General features: G+C 37.5%; 1 protein-coding gene across 1 annotated transcript; it reads left to right on the top strand.

Moving 5' to 3' along the window:
* The first annotated feature begins 4,817 nt into the window (after positions 1-4,817).
* Positions 4,818-18,131, top strand: LOC108484781 (uncharacterized). Its single transcript, XM_017788684.1, has 3 exons — positions 4,818-5,350; positions 17,669-17,825; positions 17,973-18,131. The coding sequence occupies exons 1-3, from the start codon at positions 4,818-4,820 to the stop codon at positions 18,129-18,131; spliced, it is 849 nt and encodes a 282-aa protein (XP_017644173.1).
* The last annotated feature ends 1,069 nt before the right edge of the window (positions 18,132-19,200 follow it).

Raw genomic sequence — 19,200 nt, 5'->3', positions numbered from 1 at the left:
CGAATCAAGCAGAAGGGTGATAGTAAGTGCATTCCTTGGAGAAATTTGAGAGATTTGATCCTAGCACATCCTGATGTGAAGAAAAGGGTTGATGTCTTCGCGTTAAGCATTTACAGATTGGTTATCTTCCCTAAGGCTTTAGGGCATATAGACAAGGCAGCCTCCGATTTATTTGACAGACTTGATAGATAAAAGGGTCACACCTGTTCCTGCAATTTTAGCCGAAACTTTCAGATCCTTGAACGCATGTCAAAGAGCAGGCGAAGGAAGATTCATCGGACGCACACAACTCTTACTAGCGTAGTTCCACAACCATTTTTAGAAAGTGGAAAAGGTCTCATATCGAATCTTCTCTGAAGAATATTCTCCATTGAAAGAGTTAGTGGCTACGCCGAGACTAGACTATATCACAGAGGAGAAATGGATGATGATTCTCCAAAATCTGCGAGACGAAGCTTCGAGTGGAGAGCCCTTTGGATGGTCCTTGACGAGATTTTATATCGGTGTGGAGATTTTGATTGGGTTCCCCTACTTGGAATATAGGGGGCTGTTGGGTATGCTTCTCTGCTTGTGTTAAAACAGTAAAGATAAAGATAGTTTACGCCAGTAACACAAGGGTTAGTTCAGTGGTAGTTTATATAAAAAGGAGATAATTACAAAAAGAAAGTTCATGAAATATTGAACGCCTAGAACCGAACTCGCAAAATGAAAAGGTTTGCAGTCAACCCAATGACTACCCCTGAATATGACCGGTGGTGGGGTCAAGGAATCAATGACAACATCCCTACATTAGATCAAGAAGACACCTGATCAATGGAAGAACACTTGCAAGTGATCCCATCTGAGCTACAGATCATCAAACAAGATTTTGAGAGAGAGATTTTGGAGCTAGAAAAAAAGATAGAGCAATTGGAAGAGAAGAAAATGCAGCTGGGACTGGATGTTGACGTCAAGAAACTAGAAGCTGAGAAGCTGAGAAAAGGGAAAAGTAAGGCTGAAGAGGATTTGGACAGTTTGAAAACAGACTACAAGAAGCTGCGAAGGTCAATGAGAACCGCTGGTCTGGGAAAAACATCAGAACAATGGTAGCAAGAAATTAAAGAGGAAAAGAGTAGAGCCAGTCAATGGGAAAGGAAATTCTAAGATGCTCAAGTACGAGAAAACGCTCTGCAAGAGAGTTTGGTAGAAAGTGAAAATGAGAATGTGGGGTTAAAAACTCAGGCGTTAGAGTTAAAAAGATCCCTACATCAGTATCGTAGTCGTAACTCTGTAATCGAGTTGAAGGCTAGTCGGAGCAAAATTGGAGAGCTAAAAGGAAAGATAGAAGAACTCGAAGTCACGCTACAAAACTGTGACCTTCAAGTTGAACTCTTGGAAGCAAATAATGAGTAGTGGCAAGAGCAACTTCATCGATCTTAGGATCAGGTCAGGGATAGGGATTACGTCATTGGTGCAGCTTTGGCTCAAGTACGATAGGTGGCTGATCATTTACAAACCTTAGTAGTATGGGCTGATGTACTGAGCTTGAAATATGAGTCAGAGTCAGATCGAGGCCAAGAGTTAGCTTGGCTTCTTAGGAAGGTCAAGGCCTTAAGTATTAAGGCGAGGCCATATATATAATCCGTTTTATGTAAAGAAATTTGTTTTCTAGAAAAGTGACTATAATGAAATTGAATCAGAATCAATGCCTTTCTTGTATGCATTTCATGCATTAGCATTATATTGCATCATGTGCATTAAATCTCACAAAGAGATCCTAAAATCATGACAGTTACCCTAGAATACCGTTACGATACACAAGGAAAAACTAAAGTAATGGACCAAAGGTTGGAAAGATTAGAGCAAATGCAAAAAGAAATGTAAGATCAGCTACAAATACAGATGCAAAAACAATTGGCCAAAATTTAACAGGACATGAGGAATCAAATGCTAGAATCCCAAAGGAATATGATGAGCCAATTAACCCCTTACCCATGTCCGGTGCCAGGACAGGATACGAGGCATTACCAGACTAAATCATAAGCAACAAACAAAATCGAGCCATAAAATTTTGTTCAAATTTAAAACTTTTGAATCGCATGCAAATTGTCCTTTATAAGGGCCTATGAGGCCCAAAACATACATCGGATGCGGTTCGGGACTAAACCGAGAACCTTTGGAATCTTTTCGACACTTAGAAAATTTTCTTATTTTGGAGAGTCACACAACCATATCGGCAGGCCGTGTGGTCACACACGCCCGTGTTCTCAGTCCGTGTAATTTTTTGACTATGACGTCGTCATACAATTAGAGTCACATGGCCAAGTTACACGCCCATGTGCTTAGGCCATGTGGCGAATTAAATTCTCGAAATTAAGTGCAGACTTCACACGGCCTGGACATACATCCATGATCTGAGGCCTTGTCCTTCAGACGGCTAAGACAACTGCAGTGTCCTTGCCCATGTGTTTACTATTAGGCATTCTGTTTAACAGTAACTAGGGTGCAGGGGACACACGACTAGAACACACGCCCTTGGGGCAAGTCGTGTGTCACACACGGTCTAGACACACGCCCGTGTGTCTACCTGTGTGGAAAAACTTAAGGTTATATTCCAAGCCAATTGCCACCTTTATTTGCACAACCCATTCATGGTTCTAAAGGTACTTAAACATTTATAAACCTAGCTCATGCATGATAACTTTTCATCACATTATACTAAATTAGGACTCCATATCATGTCAAGCCCCATTTTACCAACACACACATAGTAGCCATCATTATTCAACCATCAACAACCAATAACCCTATCATAATGGAATTGGCACATACATACATAGATGAATAGGTTTACAACCCAATAATCATTGTAAGCCATATCTCATGGCCTTATACAAAATGAATCATATCATCATAAGCCAACACATTTGGCTAAACCAATATGACATAGAACAAAAAGACCAAGTCCCTATACATGCCATACTCAAAATGCTTAAATTCACTATACCCAAAAGATTAGTTTGATAGTGTGAATCGAGCTCCGACGTCCTTCGATCCCCGAACTAGCTTGGTAACACTATAAGAAAATGGAAAAGGAAAGGGAGTAAGCATAAAGCTTAGTAAGTTTGCATGAAAATAATTATCAACATTAACCATGCATTATTTTACACATAACATAATAATAATATCATAATGTCATCAAGTATCTTAGTTACATTTTAAGTCATGTCATTTGCATAATGTACAATAAAACTCATGATCATAGTTTATTCATTCACTTCTTCTGAGGTTTTATCGATTTATGATCTCAATGCTTATAAGCCTTGGATATGTACCTGTACCCTTTCAACATGATCATACCTTGTCATCTCTTTGACATAGTCGTTAGGTTACCCGTTGAACCACTTGGAATACTAAAGGATACTCGGGAATTCTCATACATATGGTAGGGTGCCAATGCCATATCCTGGATATGGTCTTACATGGGATCACATATCGATGCCAATGCCATGTCCCAGAAAAGGTCTTACATGAGATCACATATCGATGCTAATGCCATGTCCCAGACATGGTCATACATGAGATCATAAATAACCCTAATGTCATGACATTTGTATCCTATCTATTCCTAAGGTTCAACTGGGATTTTGAGGTATCGAACTCATCGAATCGTCATCGAGTCATCATTAATTAAATCCATAAAGACAATTACAAAATTCATGCAATGTTAAAGCATTAAATACATAATAATGTAATTGCATTACTTACACACAAACTTACCTCGGTACTCAAAATATGGCTACTATTCGATTTAGTCCACATCCTTATTCTTTCCTCGATTTAGGTCCGAACACTATTTTTCTTGATCTATAATAGCAAATTTCACTCATTTAATTATCACATTATTCAAATCAGTCCTTAAATCATACTTTGGAAAAATTACAATTTTACCCCTAAACTTTCACATATTTACACTTTGGTCCCTAAGCTCGTAAAATGAAATGTGTCCAATATCATTGTTACCTAAGCCTAGCCAATTCATATTCCTTCTTATAACAACTCAAATTTTTCATCAAATCACTTTTTTAACAACTAGTTTTACATGTTTTACAAACAAGTCCTTTTTGGTGTTTTCATGAAAAATCACTTAGAAAAAGATGTTCATCTAACACCAAACTTCCATATTCCTTCATTAATAATCAAAATACATGCATGAAACACATGGATAAATTTTTAAACATGAACCCTAGCTTAAAATAAAGGTAGAAATAGCTAGATCATACTTTAAGGATCTCAAAAACATAAAGAACATTAAAAACGGGGTTAGGATGTACTTATTATCAAGCTTGAAAGTTGAAAAACCCTAGCTATAGAGAGCTTGAGAGTTTCTGCTATGGCATGAAAAAGATGAGCAAATTTTTCTTGATTTTTCCCTTTTTAATCTTTCATTAACCAAATGACCAAAATGCCCTTTTTACTAAACTTTCAAATTTTATCCATGCATGTCCATTTTTGTCCATAAAATTAAAAATTGGGTAAATTTCTATTTAAGGACCTATAATTAATAATCCAAAGCTATTTCATACTAAAACCTTCTAGAAACACATATTTTGCAACTTATTCAATTTAGTCTCTAACTTCAAATTGGGCACATTAGGCATAGAATTTCTTTGTGAAAATTTCACACAAACATGTAATCGTATCATGGACCATCAAATAATCATAAAATAATTATTTCTATTTCAAATTTAAGGTTTCAAAACCACTGTTCTAACTAGACCCTAATTCAAGATGTTACACAGTTGCTGGCTGAAGGGCTAGAAAAAGGAAAGAGCCCTATGGTCAATTCTGAGGATGATAACGAGGACCTTGCTTATCCTCCCGGCTTTACCACAACAAACACACAAGAACAACCAAGCGCTTATCCACAAAGGGTGTCCGTTAACATTAGGCTCCAATATCAGATCAGTACCTCGGCACTAACAAGCTTTCAGACAGGTTCAGGCTCTAACCCAGGAGACCATCTAGCAAATCCCGTTGTCCCTGATCTTGATGATATAGCAGAAATAGAAAAGGTGAGATTGGAGCTCCCAAAGCAACTTGAAGACCGATGCAGATGGCTAGAAGAGAAATTCAAGGCTTTGGAAAGCGCTGATTACCATTGTGGAATTAATGCCAAAGACTTGAGCCTAGTTCCAGATCTAGTGCTCCCACCCAAGTTTAAGACCCCGAAATTTGAAAAATATAATGAGACCAGCTGTCTCGAAGCTCACATTACGATGTTCTGTCGGAAGATGATAGGATATGTTAATAATGATCAGTTGTTAATTCAATATTTCAAAGATAGCCTGACTGGGGCTGCGGCCAAATGGTATAATCAGTTAATATGTAACGCCCCGTACTCGAGACCGTTGCCGGAGTCGAACACGAGGTGTTAACAGACTTAATTCATTCATTTACACAGTTCATTTTAAAATTTCGGATAAGTCGGCTAATCGCATCACTGTCACCTTAAAATCATATCCCGAGTTCAAAAACTCAAAACAGATTCCGTAAATTTTTCCTGAAACTAGACTCATATGTCCATCTACAAAGTTTTTTCTAGAATTTTTGGTGAGCCAATTAGTACAGTTTATTAGTTAAAGTCTCCCTGTTTCGTGGTTCGACTACCCGACCTTCATGCATTACGACTTAGATATCTCCTGTCATGAGCTTCAATACTTATTCCGTTTGTTTCTAATGAAACTAGACTCAAAAGGAATCTATACATATAAAGCATGACGTCTAATTGTCTCTGGTTAATTTATGGTAAATTTTCAAAGTCGAACAGGGATCCAAGAATCGCCGCGCCCTGCTTTCACTTCAAACTTAAACATCTCATAAAATACGGCTCATATGGTCGCTTCTCATCAAGATTCGATTACATAATTTATTCATTATTTAATTACATTTCTACTATTTTAGTGATTTTTCAAACTCACATCATCTTCTTTGTCAAGATCTATTTTAAGGCGATTTTACCTATTTCATAGTTTCCATGATTCAACTAGCCATTTAAAATACATAGCACCAAATATGATCGTGATTAACCATTCCAATGGCTAATCATTGCCAAGCATTTCCACACTTCTCAATAACCATATATATATATACAAAATGATTATAACACTATGCTCAAAATATATAAGCCATTTTCGCATGGCCAACCGAATATATACAATACCAAAAAGGTACTTAATTAACAACGGAGGTCAATCCTATACATGCCGTTATCAAAGTTTAACTAAAAGAGTACCAAAAGGGCTTAGATAGTGTGGACGACTTGACTTTGACAATCCCGAGTCGATGGTGACGAACAAAATCTATAAAGCAGAGAATCAAAGAAATGAATAAGCATTTAATGCTTAGTAAGTTTTGAGTAATGAAATTAGTTACGACTAAAGTATAACGTTCATATGACTAAATGAATAATTTCATATATTCATATTCTCAAAATCATACTTACTCCACGCTTCAATCAATATATTCATACACAAGGTATCAAACCTAACTAAAGGCTGAAAGTTCGTTAATCAATTGAGCGAATACTATTTAATTGGAATCGACTTTTCCGAAGCATATACGAAACATACCTTATCGTTTGGATTTTATGAGCGTATTAATTGAAATTATTACAGCAAGGTCGCTCACTTCCAAACCCAAGTACCTTCGGGATTTAGCCGGATATAGCAACTCGCACAAATGCCTTCGGGTCTTAGCCCGGATATAGTCACTAGCACAAATGCCTTCGGGACTTAGCCCGGATATAGTCACTAGCACAAATGCCTTCGGGACTTAGCCTGGATATAGTCATTAGCACAAATGCCTTCGGGACTTAGCCCGGATATCATTCGAATAATCATGCACAAATATCAATAAATCATGACACATCCATATTTCATTTTCATTACTAAAGCTCAAACACAAAACACTTATCAAACCTTACCAATTTCGGCTCAATAGCCACATACAAAGAGCATGATTTTGATTGGCTTTAAAACATGATCTCTATACCCATTCGGCTACCCGTCATAGGTATAAACTAATCACCTCAATATATAATTCAAGTAGAATCATTATATCATCGTTTATTTGTTATGCTATATGTCACGACTTAATCAATTCATAAACTAAGTTCCACTACTCGAAAACTTACCTCGGATGTTGTCGAACGACTTCAACGGCTATTCGATTACTTTTTCCTTTCCTTTAGCAGTTTTAGTTCCCCTTTGCTCTTGAGATTAATTTAAAACAATGGAATTCATTTAATTTCAAATCAAATAGGCGATTTAATATAACACATGTATATTATAAGGTTGAGGTACATATGACTTAATGGTTAACTATCAAACACCATACGCATATATATATATATATATATATATACTCTAGTCATGCACAACCCAACATCTTACTTAGGCATTAACAACTTTATAGATATATGCATATCTATGTTAAGGCCGAATATATATATTTAACACATTCTACAAATATGGTTATTTATGATGACTAAGCACCATTTTATCTCAAGTTATACTTATAAGCACATCCATCCAAATACATTCGTACTTAAACATCATTCCGTCCTAACACTCATATTACATCTATAAAACTACAAGCCGAATATCCCTATACTCACATCACTTAAACGTCAACCCTTAATTTCTTTGACAAAGCACATTTCCGAAAATGATAAGGCAATATAACAGCTTTTAATCCAACTTATAATTCATACATATCACATTCCAAGCATTCACTCTATTCTATCACTTAAAATACACACATTACTCAATAACTTCCTAGTTCAAATTCGGCAACTACACCAATTCACTAGATGATTTATTATTATTATTGTTCATTTATTCAAACTACTTACAATTACCTTAAACTATCACAATTAACAACCATTTATCTCTTCCATTTTCTACCATGGCCGAATGTTATAACCCAAGCCACACATATTGTTCCTCAAGGCCCTTCAATGACCACATTTGGCACCTCCTTAAGAACAACCCAATTTCAACCTTCAAGAAAGAAGAAAAAATATATGTACTAAGAGATTCAAACTACTTGGCCGAATATCAAACCTCCAAACAATCAAAACTTAATCCATGGAATGAATAGAACTTGAACTAACCACCTTCTTTATACATAATTTTCCAAGAATTTCAAGGTACTTACCTCTTCCTAATCCTCATCCAAGCCGAACATGAAGCAAGAGAACTCCTTTCTTCTTCCTTCCTCAAGTTACAGCAAAATGGGGGAGCAAGGATGAAACAACTTTGGTTTCTCCTCCCACTCCCCTCATATTTTATTATTCTTCACACAACATATTAACACAAAATGTTTATAATATGTTTTACCCCATAGTATGGCCGGCCACTACCTAAAATTTTGGGTAATTTGACATACAAACCCATCATTTTTATAACATGCATTAATAGATCCTTATAGATTAACCTATCACATTTCAAAAGTGTCACACATAAGTCCGATTAACTAAATTCACATGCAATCGACTAAATCGAAGCTTAAAACTTTCACACATTCATATTCACATATTTTAGACAATAAATATCATATTCAAATACTTCGGTGACTCGGTTTAGCGATCCTAAAACCACTTTTCGACTAGGGTCAATTTAGGGCTGTCACAACTCTCCCCCACTTAAGAAATTTTTGTCCCCGAAAATCTTACCGGTAAATAGGTTTGGGTATCGTTCTTTCATAGAGTTCTCGGTTTCCCAAGTAGCTTCTTCGATCCTGTGTTTGAGCCATAACACCTTTACTAACGGAACCCTTTTGTTTCGCAACTCTTTCACTTCACGAGCTAGGATACGAATCGGTTCTTCTTCATAACTCATATCGGCTTGAATTTCAACCTCGGAGGGATTTATTATGTGCGAAGGGTCGGATCTGTAACGTCAAAGCATTGAAACATGAAAACATTGTGAATCTTCTCGAGATCAGGGGGTAAAATCAATCTATATGCCACTGGACCAACTCGTTTGGATATTTCATACGGCCCTATGAACCTCGGACTCAGTTTGCCCTTACGGCCAAATCGAGTATCTTTTCAAGGTGAAACTTTAAGAAACACTTTGTCTCCCACGATACTCAATATCTCTTCGTTTTAAATCGCGTGACGACTTACGACGATCGATGTCGCCTTGAGCTTTCACGAATTATCTTTACTTTCGCTCAAGCATCTTTAATCAAATCAACTCCGAAAATTTTACTTTCACTGAGTTCGGTCCAAAACAATGGTGTACGACATTTGCGACCGTACAAAGCCTCGTAAGGTGCCATCTTAATACTTGATTGAAAACTATTGTTGTAAGCGAATTCAATCAAAGGTAAATACCGCTCCCATGAACCACTAAACGATGCAACATCTCAACATATCCTCGGGTATCTGAATTATCCGCTCGGATTGACCATCGGTCTGGGGATGAAAAGCGGTGCTAAAATGCAACTTGGTACCCAAAGCTTCTTGCAATTTCTTCCAAAATCGCGATGTGAATCTCGGATCTCTATCTGACACAATAGAAATAGGTACCCCGTGTAATTTTACAATCTGAGAAATATACAATTCAGCTAGTTTATCCAATGAGTAATCCGTACGTACGGGAAAAAAATGAGCCGACTTAGTCAGTCTATCAACAACAACCCAAATCGCATCTTTCTTAGTTGTTGACAATGGCAACCCAGATACAAAATCCATGGTGACTCGATCCCATTTCCATTCAGGTATCATGATCGGCTGAAGTAAACCTGTAGGCACTTGATGTTTCGCTTTCACTTGTTGACATATTAAACACTTTGAAACAAAATCGGAAATGTCTCGTTTCATACCATGCCACCAAAACTGACGTCTCAGATCGTTGTACATTTTCGTACTCCCCGGGTGAATTGACATTCAGCTACAATGAGCTTCGTTCAGAATCATCGAAATAAGTTCTAAATTTCTTGGAACACACTAACGGCTTCTGAACTTCAAACAATCGTCATCATCAATTTGAAACTCTGATTCCCTATCCGAAACACATTCAGCCCGTTTTGCAACCAATTCATCATCGACTTTTTGAGCTTCACGAATTTGATGAATCAACAATGGTTTGGCCTTTAAGTCTGCTACTAACACATTGTCGGGTAGAACGCACAAGTGTACATTCATCGTCAGAAAGCAAACGGTGATTTACGACTTAAGGCATCCGCAACCACATTAGCCTTTCCCGGTGATAATCAATGACAAGCTCATAATCTTTCAACAACTCAAGCCAACGCCTTTGTCGCAGATTCAAGTCTCTTTGAGTCATCAAATATTTGAGACTTTTGTGATCCGAATATACATGGCACTTCTCACCAAATAAGTAATGTCGCCATATTTTCAAAGCGAATACGATGGCGCTAATTCGAGATCATGGGTTGGATAATTTTTCTCATGTGACTTAAATTGTCTCAACGCATAAGCTACAACTCGACCTTCTTGCATCAATACACAACCCAAAGTAAGGATGCATCATCAGAGACGACAAACTCCTTGCACGATTCGGCCGCACTAGTACTAGAGCTTCAGTCAAATAAGTTTTCAATTGATCGAAACTTTTCTGACATTTTTCAGTCCATTCAAACTTAACATCTTTCTGAAGTAGTTTCGTTATTGGTGTGGCTATCATCGAGAAACCCTTTACAAAGCGTCAGTAGTAAAGCAAGTCCCAAAAGCTCGAACCTCGGTAATATTTCTCGGGGGCTTCCAGTTAAGTATGGCTGAAATTTTGTTCGGATCAACTCGAATACCCGATGCAGATACCACATGACCCAAGAAGCTCACCTCTCTTAACCAGAACTCACACTTACTGAACTTAGCATATAACTGCTTATCCCGTAAAATCTGCAGCACTAATCCCAGGTGTTCAGCATGATCGGTTTCATTTCTCGAATAGACCAAAATATCATCGATAAACACAACTACAAACCGATCCAAAAACGGTCTGAAGATCCGATTCATCAAATCCATAAATACCGCAGGGGCATTAGTGAGCCCAAACGGCATCACTAAGAACTCGTAGTGACCGTATCTCGCTTAAAGCGGTTTTGGGTATATCCGAATCTCGAATTCAGAATCGATAATAGCCCGATCTCAAATCTATCTTTGAAAACACCGAGGCTCCCTTTAGTTGATCAAACAAATCATCAATACGCGATAACGGATATTTATTCTTTATTGTCACTTTATTCACCGACGATAGTCGATGCACAACCTCATGGTTCCGTCCTTCTTTTCACAAACAATACTGGTGCACCCCAAGGTGAGAAACTCGATCGAGCGAAACCTCTATCCGTCAACTCTTGCAATCGAGCTTTCAATTCCTTTAATTCGTTGGTGCCATACGATCACGGAGCTATCGAAATCGGTGTAGTCCTGTGTACGAGCTCAATACCAAACTCTACCTCCGAACAGTGGTAAACCCGATAATTCTTCGGAAAAACATCCGGTATTCACAAACCACCGTACCGATTCAAGTTTCTTTTCGACTTTTTATTATCAAGCACGTATGCAAGGTACGCTTCACACCCTTTCTCACATATTTTGAGTTAACATCGAGGATATTATTGTTGGCAATCCATTCAAAACAGAGACTCAACTCGGATTATCTCATTATTTGCACTCCTCAAATCAATAGTCTTACTTTTGCAATTCACAATCGCATCATGTACGGTCAACCAATCCAAACCGAGAATAACATCAAATTCATCAAACGGTAAAAGCATCAAATCGGCCGGAAGCGAGGAACCTCGATTACTAAGGGACATTTCTTACACACTTTGTCAACAAGTACATAACGACCCAAGGATTCGACACTCTAATAACGAACTCAGTAGACTCAACAGGTAAAGTCTTACTGGATGCTAAAGTCTCACATACATAAGAATGAGTAGACCCAGGGTCAATCAAAGCAATCACATTAGTATCAAAGAGAGTGAAAGTACCGGTAATAACATCAGGCGAAGAAGCATCCTCGCGTGCACGTATAGCATAGGCTCTAGCAGGAGCACGAGCCTCAGATCTGGTGGTAACATCTCTAGATCCTCTCGAACCGCCGCTAGCATTCCCCACATTTTTAGATGGTCTACCTCGAGCAGTAGTAGCACCCGGTTTCCCACTCTGGTTTACATTTTGTTCGGACAGTCTCGGGCAATCCTTGATAAAGTGGTCAGCTGATCCGCACTTATAACAGGAGTGGTCATGGAATCTACAACTCCCCGAATGCCATTTACCATAATACTGGCACTCTGTTCTGTCTCGACGATCATTTCCAACACTGGCAACCGAAGTGACTCACGTACTCACAGGGGGCCGATCACGATCTCGTCTAGAAAAGCCCGAAGTGTATTTAGATCGGCCTAAATCATCTCTAAATTTCTTCGATGACTGTTGAAAGGGCTTCCCCGAAGGTCTCTTACGAAACTCCTTTACTCTCATATCAGCTTTTCTTTTCTCCTTACTGAGCTCTTCGGCTTTGCAAGCTCGCTCAACAAGTACCACAAACTCTCTGATTTCTAAAATGCCAACATACAGCTTTATATCATCGTTCAGTCCATCTTCAAAACATTTACACATCACAGCTTCTGAAGAAATGCATTCTCGAGCGTACCGGCTAAGCCTTACAAACTTTCGTTCATAATCAGTAATCGACATGGAACCTTGTTTAGGTTCAAGAAATTCTTTCCATTTTTGATCAATGAATCTCTGGCTGATATACTTTTTTCGAAACTCGGTTTGGAAAAACTCTCAAGTTACTTGCTCTCTGGGCACGACAGAAATCAACGTATTCCACCAATGGTAGGCAGAATCACGTAGCAGAGAGATAGCACACTTTAGGCATTCATCGGGTGTGCAAGATAGTTCATCAAGTACTCGAATAGTATTGTCCAACCAAAATTCAGCTTGCTCGGCATCGTCGCTATCTGTAGCTTTAAATTCAGTAGCCCCGTGTTTTCGGATTCTATCAATTGGGGGCTTATTTAACCTTATCTGGTCAGTTACTGGAGGTATCACAGGTGTAGGGGTTGTATTAGTCGGGAATGGGGGTTGTGGAACAGCCGTATTAGTTCGAATGTATTGGTTGAACCAATCATTCATCACGCTATAAAAAGCCTATCTAGCTTCATCATTTTGATTACTAGCAATAGGTTGAGAGTCCACCGGCGTTGTCCCTTGTGCGGGAGCAGGCGCTACACTCTCAAGATCATCAGCTACCGCTCGGTTGGGATCGGGATCCATTACTATAAATAAACACATTTTTAACTGTCAGAAATCGCCACACTATCAAATCAACACACAATGGCATGTATAGCTAGACCCGAACGTATTACGGTAGTCCTAGAATCGACTAAACCGTAGCTCTGATACCAATAAAATTGTAACGCCCTGTCATCGAGACCGTTTCCAGAGTCGAACACGAGGTGTTAACGGACTTAATTCACTCATTTACACAGTTCATTTTAAAATTTCCAGATAAGCTGGCTAATTGCATCACTGTCACCTTAAAAATCATATCTCGAGTTCCAAAACTCGAAAACCGATTCTATAAATTTTTCCTGAAACTAGACTCATATGTCCATCTACAAATTGTTTTCTAGAATTTTTTGTCAAGCCAATTAGTACAGTTTATTAGTTAAATTCTCCCCTGTTTCAGGGTTCAACTACCCTGACCTTCATGCATTACGACTTAGATATATCCCTGTACAGAGCTTCAATACTTATGCCATTTGTTTCTAATGAAACTAGACTCAAAAAGGAATCTATACATATAAAGAATGACTTCTAATTGTCTCTGGTTAATTTATGGTAAATTTTCAAAATCAGAATAGGGGATCCAGTAATCACTCTATCCCTATTTTACGAAAACTTAAACATCTCATAAAATACGGCTCATATGGTCGTTTCGCTTCTTTCATTTGAAAATAGACTCATCAAGATTCGATTACATAATTTATTCATTATTTAATTACATTTCTACTATTTTTAGTGATTTTTCAAACTCACATCACTGCTGCTGTCAGCATCTATTTTAAGGCAGATTTTACCTATTTCATAGTTTCCATGATTCAACTAGCCATTTAACATACATAGCACCAAATATGATCGTGAATAACCATTCCAATGGCTAATCATTGCCAAGCATTTCCACACTTCTCAATAACCATATATATATATATATATACAAAATGATTATAACGCTATGCTCAAAATATATAAGCCATTTTCGCATGGCCAACCGAATATATACAATACCAAAAAGGTACTTAATTAACAACGAAGGTCAATCCTATACATGCCGTTATCAAAGTTTAACTAAAAGAGTACCAAAAGGGCTTAGATAGTGTGGACGACTTGACTTTGACAATCCCGAGTCCGATAGTGATTTAACAAAATCTATAAAACAGAGAATCAAAGAAATGAATAAGCATTTAATGTTTAGTAAGTTTTGAGTAATGAAATTAGTTACGACTAAAGTATAACGTTCATATGACTAAATGAATAATTTCATATATGCATATTCTCAAAATCATACTTACTCCATGCTTCAATCAATATATTCATACACAAGGTATCAAACCTAACTAAAGGCTGAAAGTTCGTTAATCAATTGAGCGAATACTATTTAATTGGAATCGACTTTTCCGAAGCATATACGAAACATACCTTATCGTTTGGATTTTATGAGCGTATTAATTGAAATTATTACAGCAAGGTCGCTCACTTCCAAACCCAAGTACCTTCGGGATTTAGCCGGATATAGCAATTCAAAAAATGCCTTGGTCTTAGCAGGATATAGTCACTAGCACAAATGCCTTCGGGACTTAGCCTGGATATAGTCACTAGCACAAATGCCTTCAGGACTTAGCCCGGATATCATTCGAATAATCATGCACAAATATCAATAAATCATGACACATCGATATTTCATTTTCATTACTAAAGCTCAAACACAAAACACTTATCAAACCTTACCAATTTCGGCTCAATAGCCACATACAAAGAGCATGATTTTGATTGGCTTTATAACATAATCTCTATACCCATTCAGCTACCCGTCATAGGTATAAATTAATCACCTCAATATATAATTCAAGTAGAATCATTATATCACCGTTTATTTGTTATGCTATATGTCATGACTTAATCAATTCATAAACTAAGTTCTACTACTCGAAAACTTACCTCGGATGTTGTCGAACGACTTCAACGGCTATTCGATTACTTTTTCCTTTCCTTTATCAGTTTTAGTTCCCCTTTGCTCTTGAGCTTAATTTAAAACAATGGAATTCATTTAATTTCAAATCAAATAGGCGATTTAATATAACACATGTATATTATAAGGTTGAGGTACATATGACTTAATGGTTAACTATCAAACACCATACGCATATATATATATATATATATATATATATATACTCTAGTCATGCACAACCCAACATCTTACTTAGGCATTAACAACTTTATAGATATATGCATATCTATGTTAAGGCCGAATATATATATTTAACACATTCTAGAAATATGGTTATTTATGATGACTAAGCACCATTTTATCTCAAGTTATACTTATAAGCACATCCATCCAAATACATTCGTACTTAAACATCATTCCATCCTAACACTCATATTACATCTATAAAACTACAAGCCGAATATCCCTATATTCACATCACTTAAACGTCAACCCTCAATTTCTTTGACAAAGCACATTTCCGAAAATGATAAGGCAATATAACAGCTTTTAATCCAACTTATAATTCATACATATCACATTCCAAGCATTCACTCTATTCTATCACTTAAAATACACACATTACTCAATAACTTCCTAGTTCAAATTCGGCAACTACACCAATTCACTAGATGATTTATTATTATTATTGTTCATTTATTCAAAATACTTACAATTACCTTAAACTATCACAATTAACAACCATTTATCTCTTCCATTTTCTACCATGGCCGAATGTTATAACCCAAGCCACACATATTGTTCCCCAAGGCCCTTCAATGACCACATTCGGCACCTCCTTAAGAACAACCCAATTTCAACCTTCAAGAAAGAAGAAAAAATATATGTACTAAGAGATTCAAACTACTTGGCCGAATATCAAACCTCCAAACAATCAAAACTTAATCCATGGAATGAATAGAACTTGAACTAACCACCTTCTTTATACATAATTTTCAAAGAATTTCAAGGTACTTACCTCTTCCTAATCCTCATCCAAGCTGAACATGAAGCAAGAGAACTCCTTTCTTCTTCCTTCCTCAAGTTACGGCAAAATGAGGGAGCAAGGATGAAACAACTTTGGTTTCTCCTCCCACTCCCCTCATATTTTATTATTCTTCACACAACATATTAACACAAAATGTTTATAATATGTTTTACCCCATAGCATGGCCGGCCACTACTTAAAATTTTGGGTAATTTGACATGCAAACCCATCATTTTTATAACATGCATTAATAGATCCTTATAGATTAACCTATCACATTTCAAAAGTGTCACACATAAGTCCGATTAACTAAATTCACATGCAATCGACTAAATTAAAGCTTAAAACTTTCACACATTCATATTCACATATTTTAGACAATAAATATCATATTCAAATACTTCGGTGACTCGGTTTAGCGGTCCCGAAACCACTTTCCTACTAGGGTCAATTTAGGGCTGTCACATAAGACGTGCCCAAATTAAATCATGGAAGGACTGGCACAAGGCTTCATGAAACAATATGGTAATGTAACATATATGGCACCTGATAGAATCACATTGTAAAACATGGAGAAAAAGACAAGCAATAGCTTCAGGTAATATGCTCAAAGGTGGAGGGAAGTCGCCACGCAAGTCCAACCACCTCTGCTAGAAAAGGAAACGACAATGCTCTTCATTAATACCCTGAAGGCTCCACTCATCAATCACATGCTGAGAAGCATGACTAAGTGTTTCTTGGACATAATAATGTTTGGTGAGATGATATAAAATGCAATAAGGTGTGGAAAAATAGAAGACGGGGAAAACACTAAGAGAACTACCTTGAGAAAGAAAGAAAATGAGGTAAATAATGCGAGTACGTGTAACAAGGGCTATTCAAAGCCGATTTATGTAAGTCAGTCAAGAGAAGTGATTACTAGCCATCAAGGCCTCCCAAAGTAAGAATCCAACACAAAGAAAAATATAGAGAAACTCTAATTTACGCCCATTCCAATAAAGTATAGGGAGTTGTACCAAAATTTGTTTAATGCACATGTAGTATTCCCTTTCTACCTAAAACCTATGAAACCTCCATTCCCCAAATGGTAAGACTCGAAGCACAATGCAAATACTACGCAAGAATCACGGGACACTTGATCGAGAACTGCACCGCTTTCAAAAGGTTAATCAAAAGACTCATTAAAAATGGGCATTGTGAGATTTGATGATCCATCTGGTGCAGAAAATCTGTTACCCAACAATTCTAACAAAGGGGTAAACATGATAATCGATAATGCAGGGAAGAGAATCAAGATGAATATAGCAGAAGTGAAAACCCCACTAAGATGAGTTTGGAAGAAAATGGTATAAAGTAGATTAATCACACATGATTTAAGGGAAAAATCCCAAAAAGCAAGGAACTACTACGAGTTCCATGATGAAGAAGGTCATGAGATTCAAAGATGCAGTGAATTCAGGGCTCCAGTACAAGGTTTGATGGACAATAAGGAGCTAGAATTCATCGAGTATACTGAAGGCCTAGAAGGAAAAGATGTATGCACCTCAGAAGAAGGGTCAACAGAGAAGATCTATAAAGTCAACCACCTAGTGGTTATCATTTCACGACCAAGAAGAAATAAAACTGGAGTACAAATTGCACTAAGAGTCATAATCTAGAAACCTATAACCTTTCCCTACAAGGACAGCAAGAGGGTTCCCTGGAATTATAACTGCAACATGATGATCCCGGGAGAAGAGAACCCAATGAGCGCTTCAGAAGAAGGTCAAGATGTGGGTTTCTACATGAGGAGTGGGAGGCACTATGACCCAAAAAATTCAAAGGCTGAGCCCACAAAATGAAAAGCCTTGACGGTTGAACAAAAGAAAGAAAAGGCGGCCAGACTTAAATTGCCTGTTAACAAGCCAGAAACTGAAGAGGAGGCTAAAGAGTTTTTGAAATTCTTAAAGCATAGCGAGTATAGCATTGTGGAGCAACTGCATAAACACCTAGCTCACATATTAGTGCTTAGCTTTACTCTTAAGCTCAGAGGTACATCGTAACATGTTGATGAAAGTATTAAATAAAACTTATGTCGCTAATGATATCTCCGTCAACAAGTTAGACTGTCTGGTCAGGAACATAAGCGCCAATAATTTCATCTTTTTTAATGATGATGAAATATTGCCTAGAGGTATGAGATCAACTAAGGCTTTGCACATCACCACCCGTTGCAAGGATATACACTGCCAGGGGTGTTAATTGATAATGGATCCGCACTAAATGTCTTGCCCTTATCCACACTAAACAGATTACTAGTGGATAGCTCTCATATGAAAACGTGTCAGAACATAGTAAGAGCATTCAATGGTATTAAAAGAAAGGTGATGGGAAGGATTGAGATACCTCTTTTGATTGGTCCAAACACGTATGAAGTAGATAACCTGGTGATGAACATTAAGCCATCTTATAATTTCTTACTGGGGAGGCCTTGGATTCACTCAGCAGAGGCAGTGCCGTCATCACTGCACCAAAAGCTTGATAACTGATGGTTGACTGGTAACGATAAACGCAGAAGAAGACATTATCACATCCGTAACTAGTGACGTGCCATACATAGGGGCAGACGATGAAGTGATAGAATGTTCCTTTCGATCGCTGGAATTTGTAAATGTAACCTTCATTGTTGAAGGGAACAAGATTCCTATGCCTAAAAAATCCAAAACTATAAAGATGGGTCTATGATTGACTATCGAAAAGGGAGTCATGTAGGGAAAATGACTCGAGAAATATCTCTAAGAGAGAGTCAAGGTACCAATTCTGATGGATAAACGAAATCACTTTGGCATGGGATATAAGCCGGATGTGAAGTAAAAGAAGAAAGAATTAGAGAAGAAGCAGGAAAGGAGAAGAGCACCATTAAGCGGGGAA

Source organism: Gossypium arboreum, chromosome 6 (assembly GCF_025698485.1).
Source record: "Gossypium arboreum isolate Shixiya-1 chromosome 6, ASM2569848v2, whole genome shotgun sequence".
NCBI classification, from domain to species: Eukaryota; Viridiplantae; Streptophyta; class Magnoliopsida; order Malvales; family Malvaceae; genus Gossypium; species Gossypium arboreum.
Note: the sequence above shows the minus strand (reverse complement) of the source record. Positions and strands in the feature narration are given on the sequence as shown.